Source organism: Anastrepha obliqua, chromosome 3, assembly GCF_027943255.1.
Source record: "Anastrepha obliqua isolate idAnaObli1 chromosome 3, idAnaObli1_1.0, whole genome shotgun sequence".
Lineage (NCBI taxonomy): Eukaryota > Metazoa > Arthropoda > Insecta > Diptera > Tephritidae > Anastrepha > Anastrepha obliqua.
The window spans coordinates 34,507,798-34,529,014 of record NC_072894.1 but is presented as its reverse complement, the minus strand read 5'-3'; the positions used below and the strand labels follow the sequence as shown (position 1 = coordinate 34,529,014).

The 21,217-nt window shown below is 34.9% G+C and overlaps 3 protein-coding genes across 18 annotated transcripts in view; 1 reads left to right on the top strand and 2 right to left on the bottom strand.

The window, feature by feature from the left end:
* The window catches only part of LOC129243098 (death-associated inhibitor of apoptosis 1), a 73,944-nt gene extending 65,510 nt beyond the window's left edge, over positions 1–8,434 (bottom strand). The window contains exon 1 of the mRNA XM_054880222.1: positions 8,319–8,434. The gene's annotated coding sequence lies outside the window, so the exon portion shown is untranslated. The remainder of the gene's footprint in view (positions 1–8,318) is intronic.
* On the bottom strand, positions 8,319–9,064 carry LOC129243100 (uncharacterized). The gene is made up of 2 exons (XM_054880224.1): positions 8,770–9,064; positions 8,319–8,704 (listed from the first exon to the last, which is right to left on the bottom strand). The coding sequence occupies exons 1-2, from the start codon at positions 8,970–8,972 to the stop codon at positions 8,362–8,364; spliced, it is 546 nt and encodes a 181-aa protein (XP_054736199.1). The 5' UTR covers positions 8,973–9,064; the 3' UTR covers positions 8,319–8,361.
* A 2,932-nt stretch (positions 9,065–11,996) lies between these two features.
* Positions 11,997–21,217, top strand: part of LOC129241446 (protein phosphatase 1 regulatory subunit 12A) — a 131,320-nt gene continuing 122,099 nt past the window's right edge. For 6 of the 16 annotated variants that reach the window (XM_054877761.1, XM_054877760.1, XM_054877762.1 and 3 more), the window contains exons 1-2: positions 12,024–12,132; positions 13,613–14,956. In XM_054877761.1, the coding sequence (XP_054733736.1) occupies positions 14,702–14,956 (255 nt within the window). In that variant the 5' untranslated portion in view covers positions 12,024–12,132; positions 13,613–14,701. Of the gene's footprint in view, positions 12,560–13,612; positions 14,957–21,217 lie in introns of all 16 variants that reach the window. The other 10 variants (XM_054877757.1, XM_054877755.1, XM_054877750.1 and 7 more) reach the window with 10 other exon arrangements.

Below are 21,217 nucleotides of genomic sequence, written 5' to 3'. Positions count from 1 at the left end.
CAGCACATTATTTGTACTTTATCGTGTAGGTTCCAGTCAAAGAGAGCTGTTGAGACGATCTTAGCTTGATGTTTTCCAGTTTTTCTCTAGTTTTGGCACTGCAAGAAGCTTTTCTCTATCGTCAACCGGAGCAATAACTGTCAAGCATTCTTCTTTTGAATTTGGTACATCCGACCCAGGTAATAGTTTTCCATCCCAATGGACTGTGATAACTTCGGGTATATTGTTTCGGAAGTCAGATTCTGCCTCTGATTTTCTATTTTCAGTACGAGTTCGCTGAATCGAGGATTTGTTAAAATGGAAATCATCGCCACTCAGACCAAGCGCTTCTATCACCGCATTAATAATATAAAGGGAGTCTCTAATGCTTAACTGGCATCGATCTAAAGCTGCAACTAGTTTAGATGTTATGAGATTATTTCTACCCCTTTTTGATATTTGTTCATGGCAGGGAACGCCCGGCAATCTGAGTTCAGAATTTAAGATATGTTATTCGTCTGAATCTTCTACACTTTTAAAGTTATTTGTGGTGAAAGTAGATGCAACAGTCAGTGATTCTTTGTCTTACAATGCTTTCCTCTTCTTCCAGTAGCCGTCGTCCAGATCTTTCTTCTTTTTCGGCCAATTTTTTGCCTACACCATTTAAGCAGCACGGGCGACCTGGCTCTCTCTGTTGCATTCAAAATTATTTATCTTCCTCTATTTTCATGGAATTCTTGCTTTTTCCCCAACATATGATGCACTCCCTAATCACAAAATTCGCACTTTCACTAACAGTCAGTTTAACCTAACGAATATTTTAAAATAGGATTGAGAGAACTTGTCGATTAGATAGGAATTTTGCACCATTTATTTGATAGCTAAGCAAACCGATAAGGAAAATATTTTGTTTGTCACTCCGTAATTCTATCGACATGTTTACGCACTTAATACTGGGGCACTAATAAATAATCTAAAATCACGTATGAAATGACAAATAAAACACGTCGTTACAAGTCACAGCGCAGTACTCATGCAACTTGTATGGACAAGTTTAAATCGCAAGTCGACACGGGTTGTCGTTTATAAGGTATACGTAAAAAAACTTGAAATTTAAGGGACACCCTAAGAACCATCCATGAGATTTATCTTTTAAGGGGTTAGGTGGGTTACAGAGGTTCAAAAAAAGGGTATTTTTACTATTTTTTTTTAATATATACAATCATATATTTTATTTAAACAATTCAGCATATCAAAGATACATATTTAAACAGTATTTTGTGAAATTTTTATTTAAAAATTCCGAAAACTCAGCCGTTGGTACCTCATCTCCCTTAACGTCTTACAAAAAAATGCTCTTGCCGTGGACAGCATAACTCATTATTGGTTCATTTAAAATCAAAAACCCAAAAATATTTCGTTAGTACATGGATAAATCTCGTTACTGGACGAAGGAAAAAAAAAAAAAAATTAATTTGAATTTTTGACAGTCTTTGAACAAAAAAACACATTTTTTGGTCAAATTTTCGTCATGTGTTGGCTCGAAAAAATTAGTTGTAATAAAAATAAAAAAAAATCCTTCGTTCAATAACTTGATAATGTTATTCCAAAGATGTGTGCAAAATTTGAACAAAATCGCTTCATAACTTTTCGAGAAATCGTGTCCACCGACTTAAAAAATCGAGTTTTGAGATAAACGCGTATACCTGCGAAACGCTGCACTGACATGGCCTGATGGGCGGAACTTCTGAAGGGTCTATCTCGTAGAATTTTACTCGGATCAATTTGAAATTTTAGGAGAATATTTTAAACATATTATACTATTTAATAAGACAAAAAAAAAAATCGATTTTTTGAAATTTTCAAACCCACCTAACCCCTTAAAGATAATCCTTCTCAAATGTTGCCCGCAACTGCGCCGTGATTCGTCCATCCGTAAACACCAATTTTTAATAACTCGCTGGAAGACTTCGGTCAGTATCTCATGAATAACTTTAGTAATGTTGGCTTCCAATGCCTCAATCAAAGCTGATTTATCCACAAAGCATTTAGACTTTACATACCACCACAAATAAAATTCAAAGATGTGATAGCACACAATCTTGGGGACCAATCCACTGATCCAAGACAATAGATAATTTGCTCACCGAAACGACGAAGCAGTAAATCCATCGTTTCACGAGCTGTATGGCAACTAGCGCCGTCTCGCTGGAACCACGGGCTTCAATTACCGGCATCAAAACGTTGTGGATCATGGCGCGATAGCGTGCGCCTTTCACAGCTCCAGCCTCGTCCTTGGAAAAATATGGGCCGATGATTCCTCGAGAACATAGCCCGCACCCAACGGTTGTTTTCAATGGACATAAAGGCTGTTCTTGAATGGATTCGGATTGCTCTTCAGCCCGAACACGGCAATTTTGCTTATTGACGTAGCTATTAAGCCAAAAAAGGATTTCATCGCGGTTAAGTACACCATACGTTGGTCTAAGCGCGCGATAAACACTTTTCGCAGAGCGTTGATTTTCGTAATACACTTGTATTACGATTTGTAAACATTGTTGACGCGTAAGTCTTTCCATGATGAAATGTCAATGGGTACTAAAAAAGATAACGTGTACGATGGAAGTCTTGTTGTTGTTGTAGCAGCATAAACATTCCTCGTGCATATACGAGGAATGCTGCTGAAGTGACAGTCTTTGGCCGGATATAAATCCGGGACGTTTCGGTTACGTTGAACCGACTGTCGTGGGAAGAGTCTTGTCGACGTCCTATGCTCCCGAGAGGAGTCAACAAGGAGAAAAAAAATTCGCCAATACCTTGCTATGACAATCAAAAGTACAAAACATTGTTGTCGGTCTAGTGCCACCACCTTCAAAATGGAACAGATAGAAAGTTTTTCGTCAAGATTAACAAACACGTAAGCGAGAGCTTTTTTTCATTTAATAGGTTCAATGGGGCACTCTCATATCAAGATCGATTGGCGTGAAAATCAAGTTTACAAAACATCACGATTACAGTTGATTATAAAAAATAGTTCGTTCTACAACAAATATAAACCGAAGTTTCAACCTTTGTACAAGATTTATAAAAATTCGACTAATTTTCTTCAAAACTTCAAACTTTTTAATCAAAACTAAAAATAACTGGTATGCAATTTTATAGCCCATTCATAGTATAATAAAGTACAAATGGCAGAAAATTCTTGTTTATTTTTGATAATTTTTTGAAGAATATGCAACACCATCATTAACGGAAATTTTGATTATTTTGATCTATACGGTCACTTAATTTGTGGAAAATTAACATACAATTGCATGAAATATACAACTAAGTCTTATGGTTATATCTGCAAAGTGATGTGCCGCTTTTGATAATTTATGGCGCGCTGAATCCGCATTCGGCACCAAACATTTACCATTGCTTCAGAGTTTTTAGAAACTTTGTCGAAATAACACTTTTTAAGTAAAAAATAAGAATATACAGATGTGAGAAGCAAATCTGTTATCTATACTAATATTATAAAGAGGAAAACTTTGTTTGTTTGTTTGTTTGTAATGAATAGCCTCAAAAACTACTGGACCGATTTTAAAAATTCTTTCACCATTCGAAAGCTACATCATCCACAAGTAACATGGATTATATTTTATTTTGGAAATAGGGCTCGAGATATAGGTCAAAACGTGGACCCGGGTAACCTTCGGATGTGTATGTACAATATGGGTATCAAATAGAAGCTGTTGGTGAATGCTTTAGTCCAGAGTATTTTTCATGCCGCTCCGTGACCAGGGTCTCGAGATAGAGACCAAAACGTGGACCCTAGAATGTGTTTGTACAATATGGATATCATATTGAAGCTGGTGGTGAATGCTTTAGTACAGAGTATTTTTCATGCCGCTCCGTGACTGGGGTCTCGAGATATAGGTCAAAACGTGGACCCGGGTAACCTTTGGTTGTGTATGTACAATATGGGTATCAAATGAAAGCTGTTGATAAGTGCTTTAATACGGGGTAATTTTCATACCTATTGATGACTAGGGTCTCGAAATATATGCCAAAACGTGGACCCGCCGTGTCTTTGCACCGAATTAAACCAAACTTACACACATTGTTAAGGAGGTATTGAAGATGGGTTTCGTAAAGTTTGGTTGTAATTCGGAGCACTGGCAACGGGTACAGCGTTCTTTTGAACCAGCCATAATGTCGCTTACTTTTTTAACGCTTGGGGCGGAACTGAACTGTCAAATTGACAGTGTGAGTTACAATGTGTCAATATTTCTTTCTGATTTGGATGCCATAAGGAAAAAACGTAAGTGCAACATGTAAAAATTGTTTGTGAATTTTTTTGGAGTGGATTTTGGAACAGTGAATAATTTCTTACGAAATTTGAGAATTTAATGTGAAATCCGAATGAAATTATGTGTTCGTGGAAAAACAATTATTTTCGTTTTTTTTTTTTTTGAAAAATATAAATGGATAATGGTTAAAAAAGCTCCAATGCTTAATAAAACATATAAATTGAAACGAAAAATTCATGGATGATCAGGAAAAAAGACGATTGTTTATTCATATGCGTTGATTTGAAATTTAAAAACAATTTTCTTTTTTCCTGATTTTCAATTTATATTTTATATTTACTCAAAAACAAATAGAAAAACAAAAAATATTGTTTATGCCAAAGCGCTTGAATAAAGAATAAAGAAATAAATAATATGAAAATCATATATTTTCTGTTCTAAACCATATCTATTCTATTTTAGTGTGCCCAGCGAAGGGGGCCGGGTTTGCTAGTTGTTTGTAAAGATGAAGGAGCTATGATTAGACTTCCTTCTATAAACACTATATAAAGTTTCAGTTGTTGTTGATGTTGTTGTAGCAGCATAAACATTCCCCATACTTACATACGGGGAATGCTGCTGGAGTGACAGTCCTTGGCCGGATATAAATCTGGGTCGACTGTCGTGGAAAATTGTCTCTAAATTGTGGTATGGTAAGTAATTCCTCAGGCCAGGTTCGTAATCGATGCACTTCACTTAGAATAATTTTATATGGTAATGTAAAAAAAATAAGTTATAGGTATTCAAGCAGTGCAAGCGGCACCGTCTATATGTAGAGTTTACCTACAATACTGAATATTCCAAGTTTGGTGAGATGAATAAACAGCCAGTGTTTTCACTATGCGGGACAACAACGAAAATATGTATAATTTACATAGATAACTATAAATTTGTCTATAAATCCGAGTTTACTTGGCTTAATTGAAAATAAAGAAAATCAATACTTTTTTTTAATGCATCAAGGTTTTGAATGCTTGCTTTTTAGACGTAAATTTGAATACCAATATAAGTAGTGTAACAAATTACAAAAGAAATACATGTATTAATCCTAAATATTTTATGGGATATTACAGATTTCCCATTTTATAATTGCACGTCTTAGTTATCGGGATTTAGACTCTGGCAGTTTTTTTCATATTCTGCGTAATGAAATCAAACGAGCTAGTAGTACTCGTAGATGTACACCTAAAGCAATGGTATATGTATATATACACATAGTAGAAAAAGTCTGCGTTCACCTATGCAAAAATTCTTGGCATTAGAAAAAGTTCAAAACAATAAATATTTCAGAAATTTTTTTAATGAGTTTTATTTAGTTCACTTAAACGTAACTATCACACATATTTCGCTACCAATAACAAAATCAAATTTAAAATGAGATCACATAAAATTAAAAAGGCCATTCAAACTAAACGGAAAAAGTTTGCGTTCACTTCAATAATAATAAAATAAAAGGCTTAAGATCATAGAAATGTTTTAAAATTAATAGCTAGTTGGATATCCACGCCTTTTTATGACTTCTAGAAGGCGTCTTTTCATTGATCCAACTAGTTTGGCTGTTATTTCTGGACTTATGACTTCCCATTCCTCTTTAACCCTTTGAAGCACACATTTTACTTACCAACCGCTTTTATGATTGCATGTAATTTTAAGGGTTTCAGGGGTCGCTGATTACGAATCTGAGGTCAGATTTGAGAAATTCAATATGGCGGATACAAAATGGCGGACCTATTTTTTGAAAAATTTTTTGGAAACTTACCAAATTTGACATTAGGGAGTTTTTGGGGTCGCTGATTACGAACCTTGAGTCAGATTTGAGAAATTCAATATGGCGGATACAAAATGGCGGACATATTTTTTGAAAACTTGTTGGATACTCACCAAGTTTGATATTAGGGAGTTTTTGGTATCCAACAAGTTTTCAAAAACTATGTCCGCCATTTTGTATCCGCCATTTTGAATTTTTCAAATCTGACCCAAAATTCGTAATCAGCGACCCCAAAAACTCCCTAATATCAAACTTGGTGAGTATCCAACAATTTTTCAAAAAATATGTCCGCCATTTTGTATCCGCCATATTGAATTTCTCAAATCTGACCTCAGATTCGTAATCAGCAACCCCAAAAACCTTATAGTATCATGTCCCATCTTTATACATTATGTACAATGTTGAAAAATGAATTTTTTCCTGAAAATAGACGATTTTTTCAATTTGTTTATCTGTAATTGTTTATAAATTCACGCAAAACAATTTTCTTAGTTTCAGTTACATTCTTTGATATATGGATTATCATATAAATAAATTTTCTCGGTCCCATTTTCATAAATATCAAATCTGTAGAGAAAAGTTGAGAAAAAAGAAGGTGGGAACCTGGCTTCCCACCATGCTCCTAAGGGTTAAGCGCGTTCTTAAGCATTTCCTTGCTAGTTACTGTACGCTCTCGTATTTTTTTTTTTCTAGAACGTCCCGTAAGTGCTCAATGGGGTTAAGGTCAGGTGATTGTGGGGGTGTGCGAAGTTGTTTTGGAACATTATACAACAACCACAACCTAACAATCTCTGCTGTGTGTTTCGGGTCGTTTTCCTGTTGGAAAACAAATCTTTCACCGAGTCCCAGTTTGATTGCACTTTCTCTCAAATTCGTTTTTAAAATATCGAGATAATCATGTCTGTTCATTATCGACTCAATAAACTATATATTTCCAACGCCCGAACTAGCCATACACCCCCATATCATGGCACCTCCTCCCCCATGCTTTACCGTAAGTACCAGATTTTGCTTTCCAAGTGCCGTTCCGTTTTTCCTCCAAATAATTTTACGACCTTTTATCCCGAAAATGCAAAACTTGCTCTCATCTGAAAAAATCACACTATTCCAAAACTCAGGTGGCTTAAGTCGATTTACTCGCGATATGAAGGGTTGTTTTCGGGCCACTCTGCCGTGAAATCCGATTCTTTTTAGAATTTTTCTTACTGTATCTGGATGTACTTTCTTTTTGTATTTTACTTCTATGTCTTTTGAAATTTGGCTTGCTGTTAATCGTGGATTAGACTTCACAAGAATAGTTATGTTGCGTTCTTCTCTTTCCGTCAGTTTTTTTGGACGCCCAGAACGAGGCTTAGACTCCAAACATTTCGTTTGCTAGAAGTTGTTTATCACTCTTTGGACCGAGGAGTATTGCCTCCAAACAATTTTCGCGATTTCCCGATAGCTCTTACTATTTTGCCACAAACTTACAATGATTTTCCTTTCACCAATATCTATTTCTTTTCGCCTTTGGTCCATAGTAACAAAAAATGTATTTCTAATATCAATTTTTCCCTCTTTAGATTTGTTCTTAACCGCGTCAACTACATGAATGATTTAAAATTAAATTTAACGTAATTGCCATGCAAATAATCGTCACTATTCGAAATGAACGCACACTTTTTCTGCTCAGCCTATTTAAGTAACTGTACTACAATCCCGTTATCTGAACACGACGCAGCTCAAACTCCAAAAAATTTTGTTCATACCCTCTACGAATAATTTTCTTTGAAATAAGTGAAAAGAAATAACTGAGAGTTTTAAGATAAACACGTTAAATTATTTTAATACTTTATAACAGTGGGTGAACGCAGACTTTTTCTACCATGTGTATGTATATTATTGGCGCGAAGGGCAAATATTTTTTATGGTAACTTTTTCATAGCAGAAATATACTCGAAGGTTTGCCATTGCCTGCTGAGAGGCGACCGCAATAAGAAAACACTTTTTGATCTTATTAAAAATTCTTGATATCTGGACGATATACATAATTGCAAGCACATTAAATACAATTTGTTAAGCTAAAGGCGTCAAAGTAGACGAATCGATCTATGCTGCCGTACAATAGATACTAGGTTATCTGCATGAAACATAAAGTAAAGAAATGGAAGTAATTTCTAACAGCAATCGCTATAGACCTCAGCGATTTATTCACATACACAATTCCCTTTTACAACCACATATGCATAATTACTTACCGGATGTTTTAAGGATTCCCAGTTTTTTAACATCGATTTCAGTTTATTTCTTTGCATTATTTAACGCCAAATGTCGTATCTTTAAATGCCTTTCAATCAATTCCGCTGGACATTCTATGTAATCTATTTTGAAACAATTTATCGCTGGAAAATACTTCTTGTGTAATTGTTCAAATATCTCTTTGTTATTGATTTTATCGAAATTCTGTGAAGATTCCAGTGCTCCCCGAGGTGTCACTCGCAACCAATTGTCTCGCGAATTATTTGGATTCCAAAGGACAACTTCACCAACCACTTCGCAATAATGGCCAATTTTCAATTCGACATCCCAAACAGCAAATTTAAAAATACGCAAATTTGCTGTACCTTCAGGCAAGGCGTATTTTCTGTTAGTGAATACGACAAAATTAAAAATAAAAGCTTTATTTGCAAAGCAAAACATATTACATACCTAGGCAAATGTGATAGATTAATGTTTTCCAATATGAGATATCCGTTGTGATGTTGTTGTAACCTACCAATTACAGTGCAGCGCCCCTGATGCAGTCTTAAAAAGTTTCGTTCCAGAGCGAGTTCTTCTACTAGAATGAATTTGTTGTGAAAGCAGTATTCAGGCAGCTCTAATGTATCAATATCACTCTTTTCTTTGGTCATAACTCTCAAACATCGTAGTCCCTTAACGTATGTAACTCGGCAAATACTTGCCCAAATCAGAAAACAACATGAATTATCCTAACATCCTTGCTCTGAATCAAGGTGGATTGCACCAAACGCAACAACAAATGCATGTAGGGTTTTACTTATATGTGTTTGCTGTCACCTGTAATAAATTCGCCTTGCTCTGAATAATGGCGCGAGTTATTTCCCAATTACCAAATGAAAGTATCAATAACAGAGTGACACAAAGAATTTAAAAGATTGGAAAGTAAGACCCATCGCACACTACAAATTTTGTCATCCGACTATTTAGTCGTTTCTCTTGAATCACATGAAGGGAGAAACTTTAGGCTCAACGTCATAGGGGAGTTCGGAATACAATTATGCCAGATCATAACGCACGTCTTCAAACGCTCTTCCAATCAATCGCTGTTCAGACGACGTTGATTTTTTCGTATATCTCCAACACAATCTCCGTTTTTGCCTACCTCTGTTTTAACCAAGCCGGTGCGATATTCCTTACTATTTCAGCAAATCAGCTGATTCCTTCAAATTCACCGGGAGTCGACTATCGGTTTGCTGTTGGCCACATCCTTGCATTCTGTACATCGTGTACATTTGTTTGGCGAATACCGTGTGGTTTTTGCACGGAATGCGAGGAGAGGAGTGAGTTCGCTAATTTTAACAGCAGAAATAAATTTGTCCGGCCAAACAGACGTCAATTGTGGTGCTGCCATGCATAAAAATTGTTAAAGATCGCATCATATATAAATAAAACGTAACTATCGCGGTTCAGCGTGTTAAGTGTTAATAAAATCTCTATTATTCCTCTGAGTTCGGTCACTGGATTTCTTGGTTAAATGGTCAAACAAATGGCAGCACAACTTGCTTGCTTTATTTTATTTCAATTACTTTACTTTACGTTCACACGCTCAAATTAAGATTCATTATATATGCATGTGCTTAATACATATCGTATGTTCTAAATATGGTAACTCGTATTTTCTCGAAACTTTCACTTTTCATCTGGTATTTACGTTTTGGTTTTGGTATAGCATTCATTCGGTATTGCCCAAAGCGAACTGAATATCTAAGGTGGCGCCATTAAAAACGGTTACTTTATTTTTCGCGATTTTAACGTCAACCATGTCTAGGAAGCATGTGTGTGCGTATAATTTCTTGTGTTTGGTTGTTTCCAAGGTGGATTTATTAAGGTGACAGCATTCACCCAGCTGAATTTTTCACCGTAGGTATGGCTTACGTCAAAATGATATGCTTTGTTTGTATGCATTGGTATGTTTACATTCGTATGTTTACATTTGCTTGCTGATTTTGACGTGATGGTTGAACCAAACGCAACAACAAATACATGTAGGGTTTTACTTATATGTGTTTGCTGTCACCTGTAATAAATTCGCTTTGGTTGTTTCCATTGCTTTCACATATTCTTCTTCTTCACAAACAAGAAATTCCTCTTCCTTCTGGTTGTTTATTCATGCGCTGTTACAACACGGCAAATTCGGAAAGCGCAATCGTGTACTCCATAATTATGGGGTATTGCCGGTAGTTTCGCAAACTTTTGTGTTTTGCCACAATACCATACCAATAAAGGACGTACTTAAGTAGGGAAGGTACAGTTTTAAAACAATTCTGCTGATGACTGCCTAATTTTTATGTTGTAAATATTTTAATAAGCTTCTTATGTTTCTTATGTAATAAAATAATCCTAAAGCCTAAGGGTAATGTTATAATTACAGACGAACTGAAAACGCTATAAGTGGTGAAAATGTTTTGGAAGACGCTATCGAAGACGAAAAACTTTTTGATTGACACACTGTGTTATGTTAATTTTAAACTCATAACTCAAAATATAAGCCGTAAAACGGTTATTGTTATTTGCATTTCTTTAAAATTATTGTTATTTAAAAACGTAAACTAATTTTCAGTTGAAGATATTTATTATTCAAAAAACAAGAATTATCACAATTTTATTACAAAAAGTACTATCCTTCAGTAAATTTTATACAATGTCGAGAATTTAATTTCACAAAATCTGTTCTTACATAATTTCCTCTTGGTTTTATAATATAAAGCAACAACAATAAAACACAAGATTGCGCCTTCCGAATTCGCTGTGACGTCATCTTCTCAAATTAACAAACAAAGGAGGAAAATTACTTGTGAAAGCAATAAACTAGTAAGCGAAAGCAATAGAAGCTTTCAAACACAATTATACGCAAACAATTTTTTGCCACGGCGTGATCGGCAATAACACTGTATTTTTTGGTATTTCTATAATTCGTGCTTTCACACTTGAACACGCGATATTTCATTTTTATTAATTTGTGTACCTTAAAAATTAAAAATCTGAATATCATAATAATGTTAGCAAGCCAATCACTGAACATTTACGAATAAGTAAGTTCTCATGCTTTTTTTTGTTTAATTGAAGAGCTGACGTCATCAGCTGTCGAAATCGCAAGAAATAGAGTCGAGGTTTTGGAAGGCGTCGCTTGCTGTATTCTGTACACCGGATATGTGAAATGTCTCAGCCCGTTCGATGCACGCACATTTGAATTATCTTTTTTTTTTCAATTTTGGTTTTAATCTGTTATAACTCTAGATGCTAAATTACTACAGTTTCTTCAATACATGTATACAAAGAAAACATATAAATATTGGAGAGGCAGTTTCAAGCATTTTATTTATTTTGTACTAATGCTTTCCGAACTCACTTTGTAACAATGCTTTATTCAAATCCTCTATCTTTATCTTTAGTTGTTTCCCCTTTTTACTTATTTGGCTTATTAATTTTAATTTCAAAGAAAATGTTCACTAGTGGGTTGTTTATTAAAAAGATAAATTGAAAAAGAATATCAGTTTTACTTGGAACACTTTATATCGTACTAAAAATTGTGGTTATCATTTTGCTTTTTCGAGAAGCCACCATTTTCAATGCTCACTAAACACAACTTATTATTCAAGTATTTGCAAAAAAGTGTTATTCGATGCAACCCTGAAACCGAAAAGATTGAAGAAGTGGTAGAAATTGTGAAAATTTGTACGTGAAAAGATCAAAATTATCGCCGAAGTTGACGAAATCGGAAACAGGAGCAAATTCATTGGTAATTTGTAACGTGAAATTAGTGAAGAAAATGTATGTGAATATTCTTTGAAAAGCGTTTAAGTATCTGGATAGAATAAAAGGAATTAATAATTGTGTGGTGAAGCTTAACAAAGTGAAAACTAGTTTAAATAGTGAATGCTGAGCACATAGAGAAAATAATCACAATCTTTTAATCGAAATAGGGGGGAACTAGCTGGAATGCAAAGTGCAGCAGAGGCAGCGTACGCCAGCGGAGCCCCAACCCCAACCTCAAAATTATACGAATAGAGATTACTTGGTCGGTCGGTTAATGTGTTGCGAAAAAGTCAAATAATCGCGAGAGGAGTGGCGGAGACGCTACAAATAAATGAGCTTGTTAGTTACGCGCAAAACGTGAAATTTAAGGACGGACTGATTACTAACATTATTGAAACTAAAAAATAGGTGATTAAAAAATACGGTTATAATATATGAAATGGTAATGCTGAAAGTGTGAATAATGTAGATGGAAAATGTTTATCAACCATGAAGAAATTAATCAATTTGGAACAATTAGTGCAAGAAATTGGTTTCACTACAGCTTAAAATATAAATTATTCTTTTAGAACAGTGTTTCAAGTGTTTTTATATCCAATTTGAAATACTTATTTGAGTATATATCTTTATGCAATCGCCTACTCTTTTTTACTAGCTGCTTCATCTTGTAATCTCTTTTGTGTTCTGTTGCCAGATTTTTATGCGGCTGTTGGATTTATGTCAGGTTGGAAACAACAACTATGCAATGCAACAGTACGGCTGGCAGCTGCGTAGCAGAGCTAGTAACGACGACGTTGACTTTGTAGATAGTTTAATTTGTTTTCCAAACAAATTTTTTGTATTCAACATATATTGCTGAATTTGTAAAATTTGAATTTTAAGGGCTCCCATAGTAAACGCCGGCACAACTCTGCAAACAGCGCTGTCAATATTCGGCGACCGCGATCTTGCTGCTGCATTTTCATTGTTTCGGTTTATTGGACAATTTGACGCATTTGCTGTGAGCTAATTCTACGATTGGGCTGTTCAGCTAGCGGTATCTTCGGGTGTATTCGGCCCACTTTGCTGATCGGCGTTCTGTTCGGCTCCATCTGTGTGCAGTGTTAGAGTTGCCGAGAATCTCGTTAACTTTGTTTATGAAGTGGTTTCTTTAATTGTAGTATATAAATATATAACTATATAACTATTTTCGCTGAGTGATTTTAAACAGCGTCAATCATTTTTTTTTTAATTATTTATCCACATTATTTTATCTAGAAAGCGTTTTATAGAAAAACGCCCCACAAAAAGTGTTGGCAGTACTGTTAAATGAATTGATTTTGAGTGGCATGGAGGCCGATCGTCGTTGGAGCTGCGCAGTTGCTCTGCTCCTGCCGCCATCAAAGTTGCTATTTTCCTTCTTGACAAGTGTTCTGTTTAGTTTCTATTAACGCAAGTGCTTCTGATATAACGTTTCCTCTTTGTTCACATTATTTTCGAAATTTTTCAAACTTAGAAAAGCGCACTGCAGGAAAATCGATAAAAAAAAACATTGCAAGGTGCAGTGAGCAATAACAGCCAAATAACCACGATACGAGAAAACTATTGTAATAAATAATCAAAACAAAAGTATTATGAACGAAAACGAAATTGCAAACAATTTAATTTTGTGCTACAATGAAATTTGAAAAAGAATTAGATTTTCTGCTAGTGAAGGAAAAAGAAAAAATAAACGAAAAGGTGGTGGACGCAGTCCAGCAACTAGATGTAGAAGTAGGATACGATCAAAATTGACACAAAGTAAATCGAAGGAAAGGGAATATCACAAAATATCAAAGAAAAAAGCACCGGATAAAAGGTGGCAAAAGAAAGTTTAAATGCAGTGAAGTGTAAAAAGAAATACGTTAAAGCAAAATCAAGAAGAAAAGCTGTGATGTGCAATAAAGTGCTGGCGCAGTAAACGAAGAGGAAAGATAGTAGAAGAGTGAATTTTTTCATCATTGCATGGTGTGTGAAATGAAGTGAAAGAAATCGAAAGAAGGTAAATAAGAGCAAATATGCAAGAAAGCAGAAATGTTGATTAAATCGGGCAAAGTCAACTTTCAATGACAATTTAATACATTCAGTAAAGGAATTGCACGACAAGAGAAAAATTTTAACATATTTTGGAAAGAAAACTCAATTGTGCTAGAGAAAATCAGTTTTAGTTTTTACTTTATTATAGCTATTCCTCTCAATTTCACATGCTTAATGTTTCATGGATGTTATACTTAGTAGCGAAAATAAAATTAAAAAATTTTAAACTAAAACTCAAATTGTAAATAGCAAAAATTGTGCTGAACAGTTTGTGGAAATTTAATTCTTATTGTAATTGAAATACGAACTGTCACAAAATACTGCCAGCTCCGCGGCGTGGCAGATACATAAAGTCTGCCTTTGAGTGACTGGCAGACTGATTGGTAGGCTGGCGTACGATCCAACAAATTGATCGAAAGATTGGGTGATCAATTAATATTGTCAGCCAAGCAAAAGGGTGATAATTCATATCACCATAATATCAAAGACGAAAGTTTAGAAGAGACAAGGAATCAAAGAAGCATTCAAAATGACATCTCTGGATGTGCGCAACAATTCGGCGGTTATGAAGCGGGCCGAGCAACTGAAACGCTGGGAGGAATCAGATACAAATCGTCAACCGCCAACGCCACGTCCCGAGCGTGGACGCAAAATCAAATTCTCCTCCGGCTGTGTCTTTTTAGCAGCATGCATGTCTGGCGACAAGGAGGAAGTTCTAAAGTTGCTAGAAAATGGTGCCGATATCAATACAGCCAATGTTGACGGATTAACTGCCCTACATCAGGTGAGATATAAAAATAATATTTTTCTAGAAAACATAGCACATAAATATTTCACAAAGGATTGGTGTCCACTTCTATTCAAATATATCACGGTTCTATAATCAATAGATTTTTATCTCTCTGTTTATTTACATGGTAAAATATTTGTGTTATTCAAGCAATGGAAATATTTGCCCGAAAAATACTGAATTCCTAGCTATAATAGATAAAACAAATTCTTCTTTCCATTTATTTTCGACCAGAGCATATCTTGTTCCAAATATCCGTCGCATCTCACTAGAAAAACTAGTTTTCGTATAATGCCCCCATTCTACCCCATTTTCTACGTCCTTACTTCTAGCAGAAATACATTTTGCCTTCTTCTCTTTTTCTCTTCGTTTGTGTTTGCTTTATTAATATTAATTTTTTCACTACCCTTTCTTATGTAACTAGTGCTATTTTTGTTGTCAAAAATTCTAATCGGCATTCCTATTAAGTTGTCCTCTATATATGTAGCATTACTAACAATTAACATTCCCTTTGCTCTCGAAAACTGTTTCTTTCCCAAAGGCAGTGGAAATCTGTATAAGGGAATTCTGTACATATGCAAACACGTGAAGGTACCAATTGCGTCAATTTACCTAAGGTTTATTTGAAAATTTACGCTATGAAACCATATAATCCCCTAATATCTGCAGACTTTCCCCTCTTCCGATTCAACTGTCTACACATCCATTGCCATCATCAACCGACCATAGGTTCTGGCGCGTTTCGATGGCAGAAGCCATAGCGCCAAATTAACAAATTCGTTTCTAATGCAAACAGACGATTTACAAACCCACCAAAAAATAGAAGCTATTTTTAACTATGAAATTATTTCGCGAGCGCGCTTCGTCGTATATTTTTCGCAAATCATTTATGTACGTTTGGTGCAGAGAAATATATAATTTTTTTTTAATTTTGCTCATTACGCGTATGTTTTGTTCAGTTTACAACGCGTATGGGATTTTTCTCAATTAGTTTTCATTTTCTTTTTCACGCTGCGCGGCTAAGATGTTGCATACAGAAGGCAGCCGCCAAAAGCCTAAAAACATTTGAAAGGCGTTTAAAAATGGTGGGAAAACGAAAGGGAAACGAGCTGAAAGTTTGCTACTGGCTGCAATAGTAATTGTAATATTTGCTTTGTTTATTTTACATTGAATAAGCAAAAGTTCCACAGGGAAATTTTTATTTTTCGCTTTATTTTATTTTGAAAATTATTATTAGACCTATCGACGCTTGAACACTCACAAATTAATAACATTAGTAAACTGTTATCCTACTTACTTTAGTCAATATAATTTTTAGGAATAACAATGATCCATTTTCTGTATTGCTGTTTTCAAGTTTTTCAACAGTGTTACGGAGGTGTTACTTACATATATGCATTAGTTAAAACTAGGTATAATAACATATCGGCGCCAAACCAAAACATTTTTAAAATAATGGTGCTTTCTATCATTAATTTCACGAAAATAAATACACTAAGGGGCCAAATTTCACCTTTTCTTCACTCACAGTATTATATTGTATTTAAACTGAAAAAAAAAAAAAATGTTGCATGTATGAAGAGCATCACTCAAAAACTACTATCGAATTTAAAATTTGTTTACATGGCAGTCAGATTTATATTATATTACACAGGTCTTCTAAAATTAAAAAGTTTGATAGCGTTCGTCAAAGTTTTAACTTAAAAATCAATTTTTAAAACTGTTTAACTGTTTAAAACTAAGAATGCATACCATTATACCATTTAGGAAAAAATGTTGGCCCCACACAAAATTTCAAAAAAATTACAAGAGGGGTCAAGTTTTTGGGACATTAACTAATTAAAAAGGCCATAAATTTAGTTGGGAAAATTAGTTTTATTTAATTCAAAGTAAAAAGTGTGTGAAGAGATAATAATACAAAATTAAGAATCAATTTACTTCAGACGGTCCAGGAACGAATCGCAAGCTGCCCAAATATGACTTGCAGGTATTTTGGCCACTCGGAACAATGGCTTTTTTCAGCGCCTCGAGACTGGTTAATCTTTTAGTTCGGTCCTTGCTCTCCAAAATGGCCCAAAGAGAATCCATCGGATTCGCGTCTGGTGAATTTGAGAGGAATGTGTGGACGTTATGAAGTCAAATAAACCCTATCGTTTTGGGAGTTTACGAATTGCTCAATTTGAAAAATTTTCTCGTTAGAAAATGCAAAATTTGGGAATTCACCGCTTTCGGCCAAACGAAGCAACTCCTTCGCTCTCTCAAGTCTGACTTCTTTCTGCTTTGGTGTGAGATCATGCGGGTTTGGATCTTGTAAGGCTTGACTTTGAGATCATTTTTCTGTATGCTGCGGATGCTACGGTCAGATATTTTCAGTGACATTTCACGTGACGTTGTCCCTGTAGTCCCCATCTCAGACATAGATGTCCCCTTGACTGTTGTTAAAGGGAAACTACACAATTTCCTTACCAAAAAAGCGCAAGACAGATGGAGGAGTATTATCGTGTGCTATCTCAAAAACACTAAACACTAAAAAACCTCAATACGACAGGAACAGGATGCTTAAGGTGATAGAAATTCAATCAAACTCCAAACTCATTGCGGTGTTCACAGGACTTCCGTACAACCCCTATTGCAGAAGGGGTGTAAGTGCTACTTGTAGTGTACCGGTGGTACCCATCTTACGTCAGTCTTTTGATGACCACCTCCATGATGCCCGTGCATCGGCTGCGCGAGCGGTCTCAAGTTGGTTACACTTCGAGTGCCGGAATGCAGGCTTAAGTTCTAATGGAGTTACAGCGGTACATCTTTGCTCAATTTTGCCCCAACCGAAAGTAAAGGTGATTCACATCGAAAGTTCGTCAAAGGAATGAACGCGTCTAAACAATGGCCAAGTGAACATTTATCGTTTATTCTCTTCCACATTGAATTAAGCTCCTCATTTTTATTTTACATTAAACCAAAAGTCGAATTGAATTAAATTTTCAGGTAGCGCCCTGTTAGGTTATTTGAATATCAGCGTAAAACATTGTTTATAAAACATTTTATGTATATTAACTATTATTAAAAAATGTTTATGCTGGGACAGTTCTTAACAATATAAATCCGAGCTGTTTTTGGTGAAATATCAGCGATTTCGTAGGCCTATCTTTAACTGGAAATTCAATTTTACATCAATGAAGCGCTCCCTTCCCCTCTAGGTCACATCCGTGCGGTATTTTGCTTTTATGAAAAGTTTTATACGGTATATGCCGAAATTTACGCAGGAGTTTGCCAAAGCCGTAGAGGCAGTTTTCTATTAGGCATATACGCATACTCGTAAATATCTATACTCGAATAAGGCGTTCAGCAGTTACATATTTTGTGAACTAAATTTTTCTGATTCCAGACAAGATTTCCGACTGTGTTTAAACAAAAATTATATTCATGTATGTACAAAAAAATGCGCCATTGCATTCGGGAGTTAATTAAAATGGCATTAACCTGTGGTTTGAATGACACGGCCACCTTTCGTTGGCGTCTAATATTTGATTTTATTAAAAAAATAAAATTTCACATTTCACGCCAGCGCATGGACAACTACATACATAAGTACAATTCAGTTACGACATTGGCATTGATGAAATCAAAAACAAGGTGGTTTCATGGCATTGCCGTTGAAGGTGGGTGGGTTTATCACTTGGTCATTTGGTTGTTTAATTTGCTAGCGTGTGAAAAGTGGCGAAAACAATGTTGTTTTTTTAGGAATTTTACATTTAGAAAATGCAGAAAAATATGTTAACATTTTTTGATTTGTTTTTGTTTGGAATTTCGCTACATTTTTGAAACGTTTGAATACATCTTTTTGCTATTTTGTATTTACCAATAGATGTGTTTGTCTTCTTTTAAAGCAAAGCAATGAGAAGTAAAAAATTAATATCATAAATTGTCCAGTGTGAAATTTTCACTCTTCATAGAAGTGTTCCTTTAATTGGTTGCTGTACTCGAGCACTTAGGAACCTGAAGTTAATATTTGATCTTAACACTAATACTGTTTATTTTCATTATATAGACGAAAAAATATTTTTATTTTTTCATTCTTTGGATTCAAACGAGGGTATTCGGTCCTCGCCCAGTTGATTCCACGTTACCGTATATCTGTATGGTCAATCTTTTGTGCTCGTACACTAACAACAATAACAACAAGGGGCTTGTTCAAAGCTCGTGTTTCACGTTTCGTTATACCGAAAGATCGGTCGGCAACACTATGTACTGAATGCAGAGGTGTGTCCTACATCAGACCGTTAACCGTCTCTCAGTGATTTTGAAGGAATCAGCCTATTGGCGAACGAAGCTGGGGTCATGATAGCGGTTTGTTTACGAAACAACTAAGATTCTGTTAATGATATACGAAAAAAATCAACACAGCCATTGGTCATATTACTTTGTTGCCGTCTGAATAACGATTGATTGTGCGAGTGTATGAATAGGTGTGCAATGAGCGGGCAGAATTTTGTTGCCGAGTACCCGGTGACATTGCAGCCGAAGTTACTCTCGCAATTTTGCTTCAGATCGCCAAAACTTGTAATCTATCATCCCTCGGTTGGCAACACCTATTGTGGGCCTTACATTTTTTGGGAATTTACGATATTGAATACAAAATGTGTTTAGATTGAATCACTTGCGTAGGCGGAATTTGAGAGATATTTATTAAACATTTTTTCAGGATGCCGCCCTTCCACATTCCAGGCTTTTTCAAATGCACGCCTTGAACCACGAGAATACCGAAGCCTCTTTGTTGAAATTTATTTTATTTTTCTGAGCACGTACATAGGTATGAGTGTATGTATGTGAATGTGTAATTTTTGTTTTTTGTTATATGAGATTTTTGTATTTGCTTTTTGGCAACAAAAAACTGCATTAAAACACAAACTAAAACAAAAAAAAAACAGCAATAAACGTTTGTTGACGTGTTTTATAGCCTTGGCCTGGTTCTAGGCGATTTTCTATCACAAATCAAACATTTCACAGGAGGCAAAAGCTGCTGTTAGTGGCAGAGCAACAACAACAATACTATCTACAAAACATCGCAAAAACAGCTTAATTTCATTTGAACTTAATTTGATTTAGCTTTGTATGTATTTGTTTGCTTTATTTTCCTCTTTTTTTCTTTGATAAATGTTTCTTTAGTGTAATTTCTGATTTTGTTTTATAGTATATTTGTTGCATTTTGTTTTTGAAATATTGAATTTGTGATGGTCGCTTTTATCTAAAAATGCACAAATCTCTCGATTCATTCGACTTAATGATTTACACAAAGAAGCTTTAGCTCAAAAGCTGATGAAATAGACGTAAATACGATGTGCATTAATTTGAAGGAAAATTTTATAATTCTCAATAAATCGTGTTCGGGAAATTTTGTATCATATTACTTTTCTTTTCAATTTGATAGATACCAACAAATCGCTTAATGTTGAAATTGAAAATAAAGGGTAAAAACATCGCCGCCAAATTTTATTTTGCCCCACTGCTAGTGTTTTATTTAATTATAATAATAAATAGTAATAATAATGAGCAGTAGCAGGCTAAGTTACATATGAGGCCGAAATTTTTTAAACTGCCGTACGATGATTACCTATTTCTGGAATCTTATGTTGCCCATTCTGAGACAAAAAGATGTTAAGATCTTCTCAACAACGCTAATAGCTCATTTTGCTTCCTTCGTCTATAATCGCGGATTTAGGTAGGCCTGATTATACTTTTCTCATTGACATGTACCACCTTTCGTTCGCTTTTAATGACATCTTCAATTTTCTGACTGATACAGCCGGCGAAATAAACTATAGTACCACAACATTTTTATCAATTTGACTACTTTTTTTTTAATTTTCATAAATTTTTTTAAAGAAATATAGTTTATTCCACAATAAATGTCATATAAATCAGAGTTTAAAACTTTGTACAAACTTTTTAAAAATTTCAGAAAATTTTCATAAAAATTTTAAACTTTTTAACAATTCTTCGTAGGCAGAGTGAACTAAATCAAACTGTAAACACGATTTTTATAAATATCCGTACTTTAGCGCCATTTAGAGCCTCTAGACACCTTCCCTGACTTTCTGACCACAGCTTAGCTATCAATTGAACTTTTTAGGAGTGTATAAAGTACATTAAAGTTAAAGGAAGAGTCAACTAATCGATCCATTTATTCTTATGCGCAATATGAAAACTACATATGGCTATGTATGTATATATTTTTCTTTTTATTGTCTATGAATA

What these genes read in the sequence shown, in the direction of transcription:
- LOC129243100 (XM_054880224.1), bottom strand. Translation starts at nt 8,972, where the DNA reads ATGACCAAAGAAAAGAGTGATATTGATACATTAGAGCTGCCTGAATAC. An exon ending in AATCTATCACATTTGCCTAG is followed by an intron (nt 8,705 to 8,769) that starts GTATGTAATATG and finishes ATTCACTAACAG; the next exon opens with AAAATACGCCTTGCCTGAAG.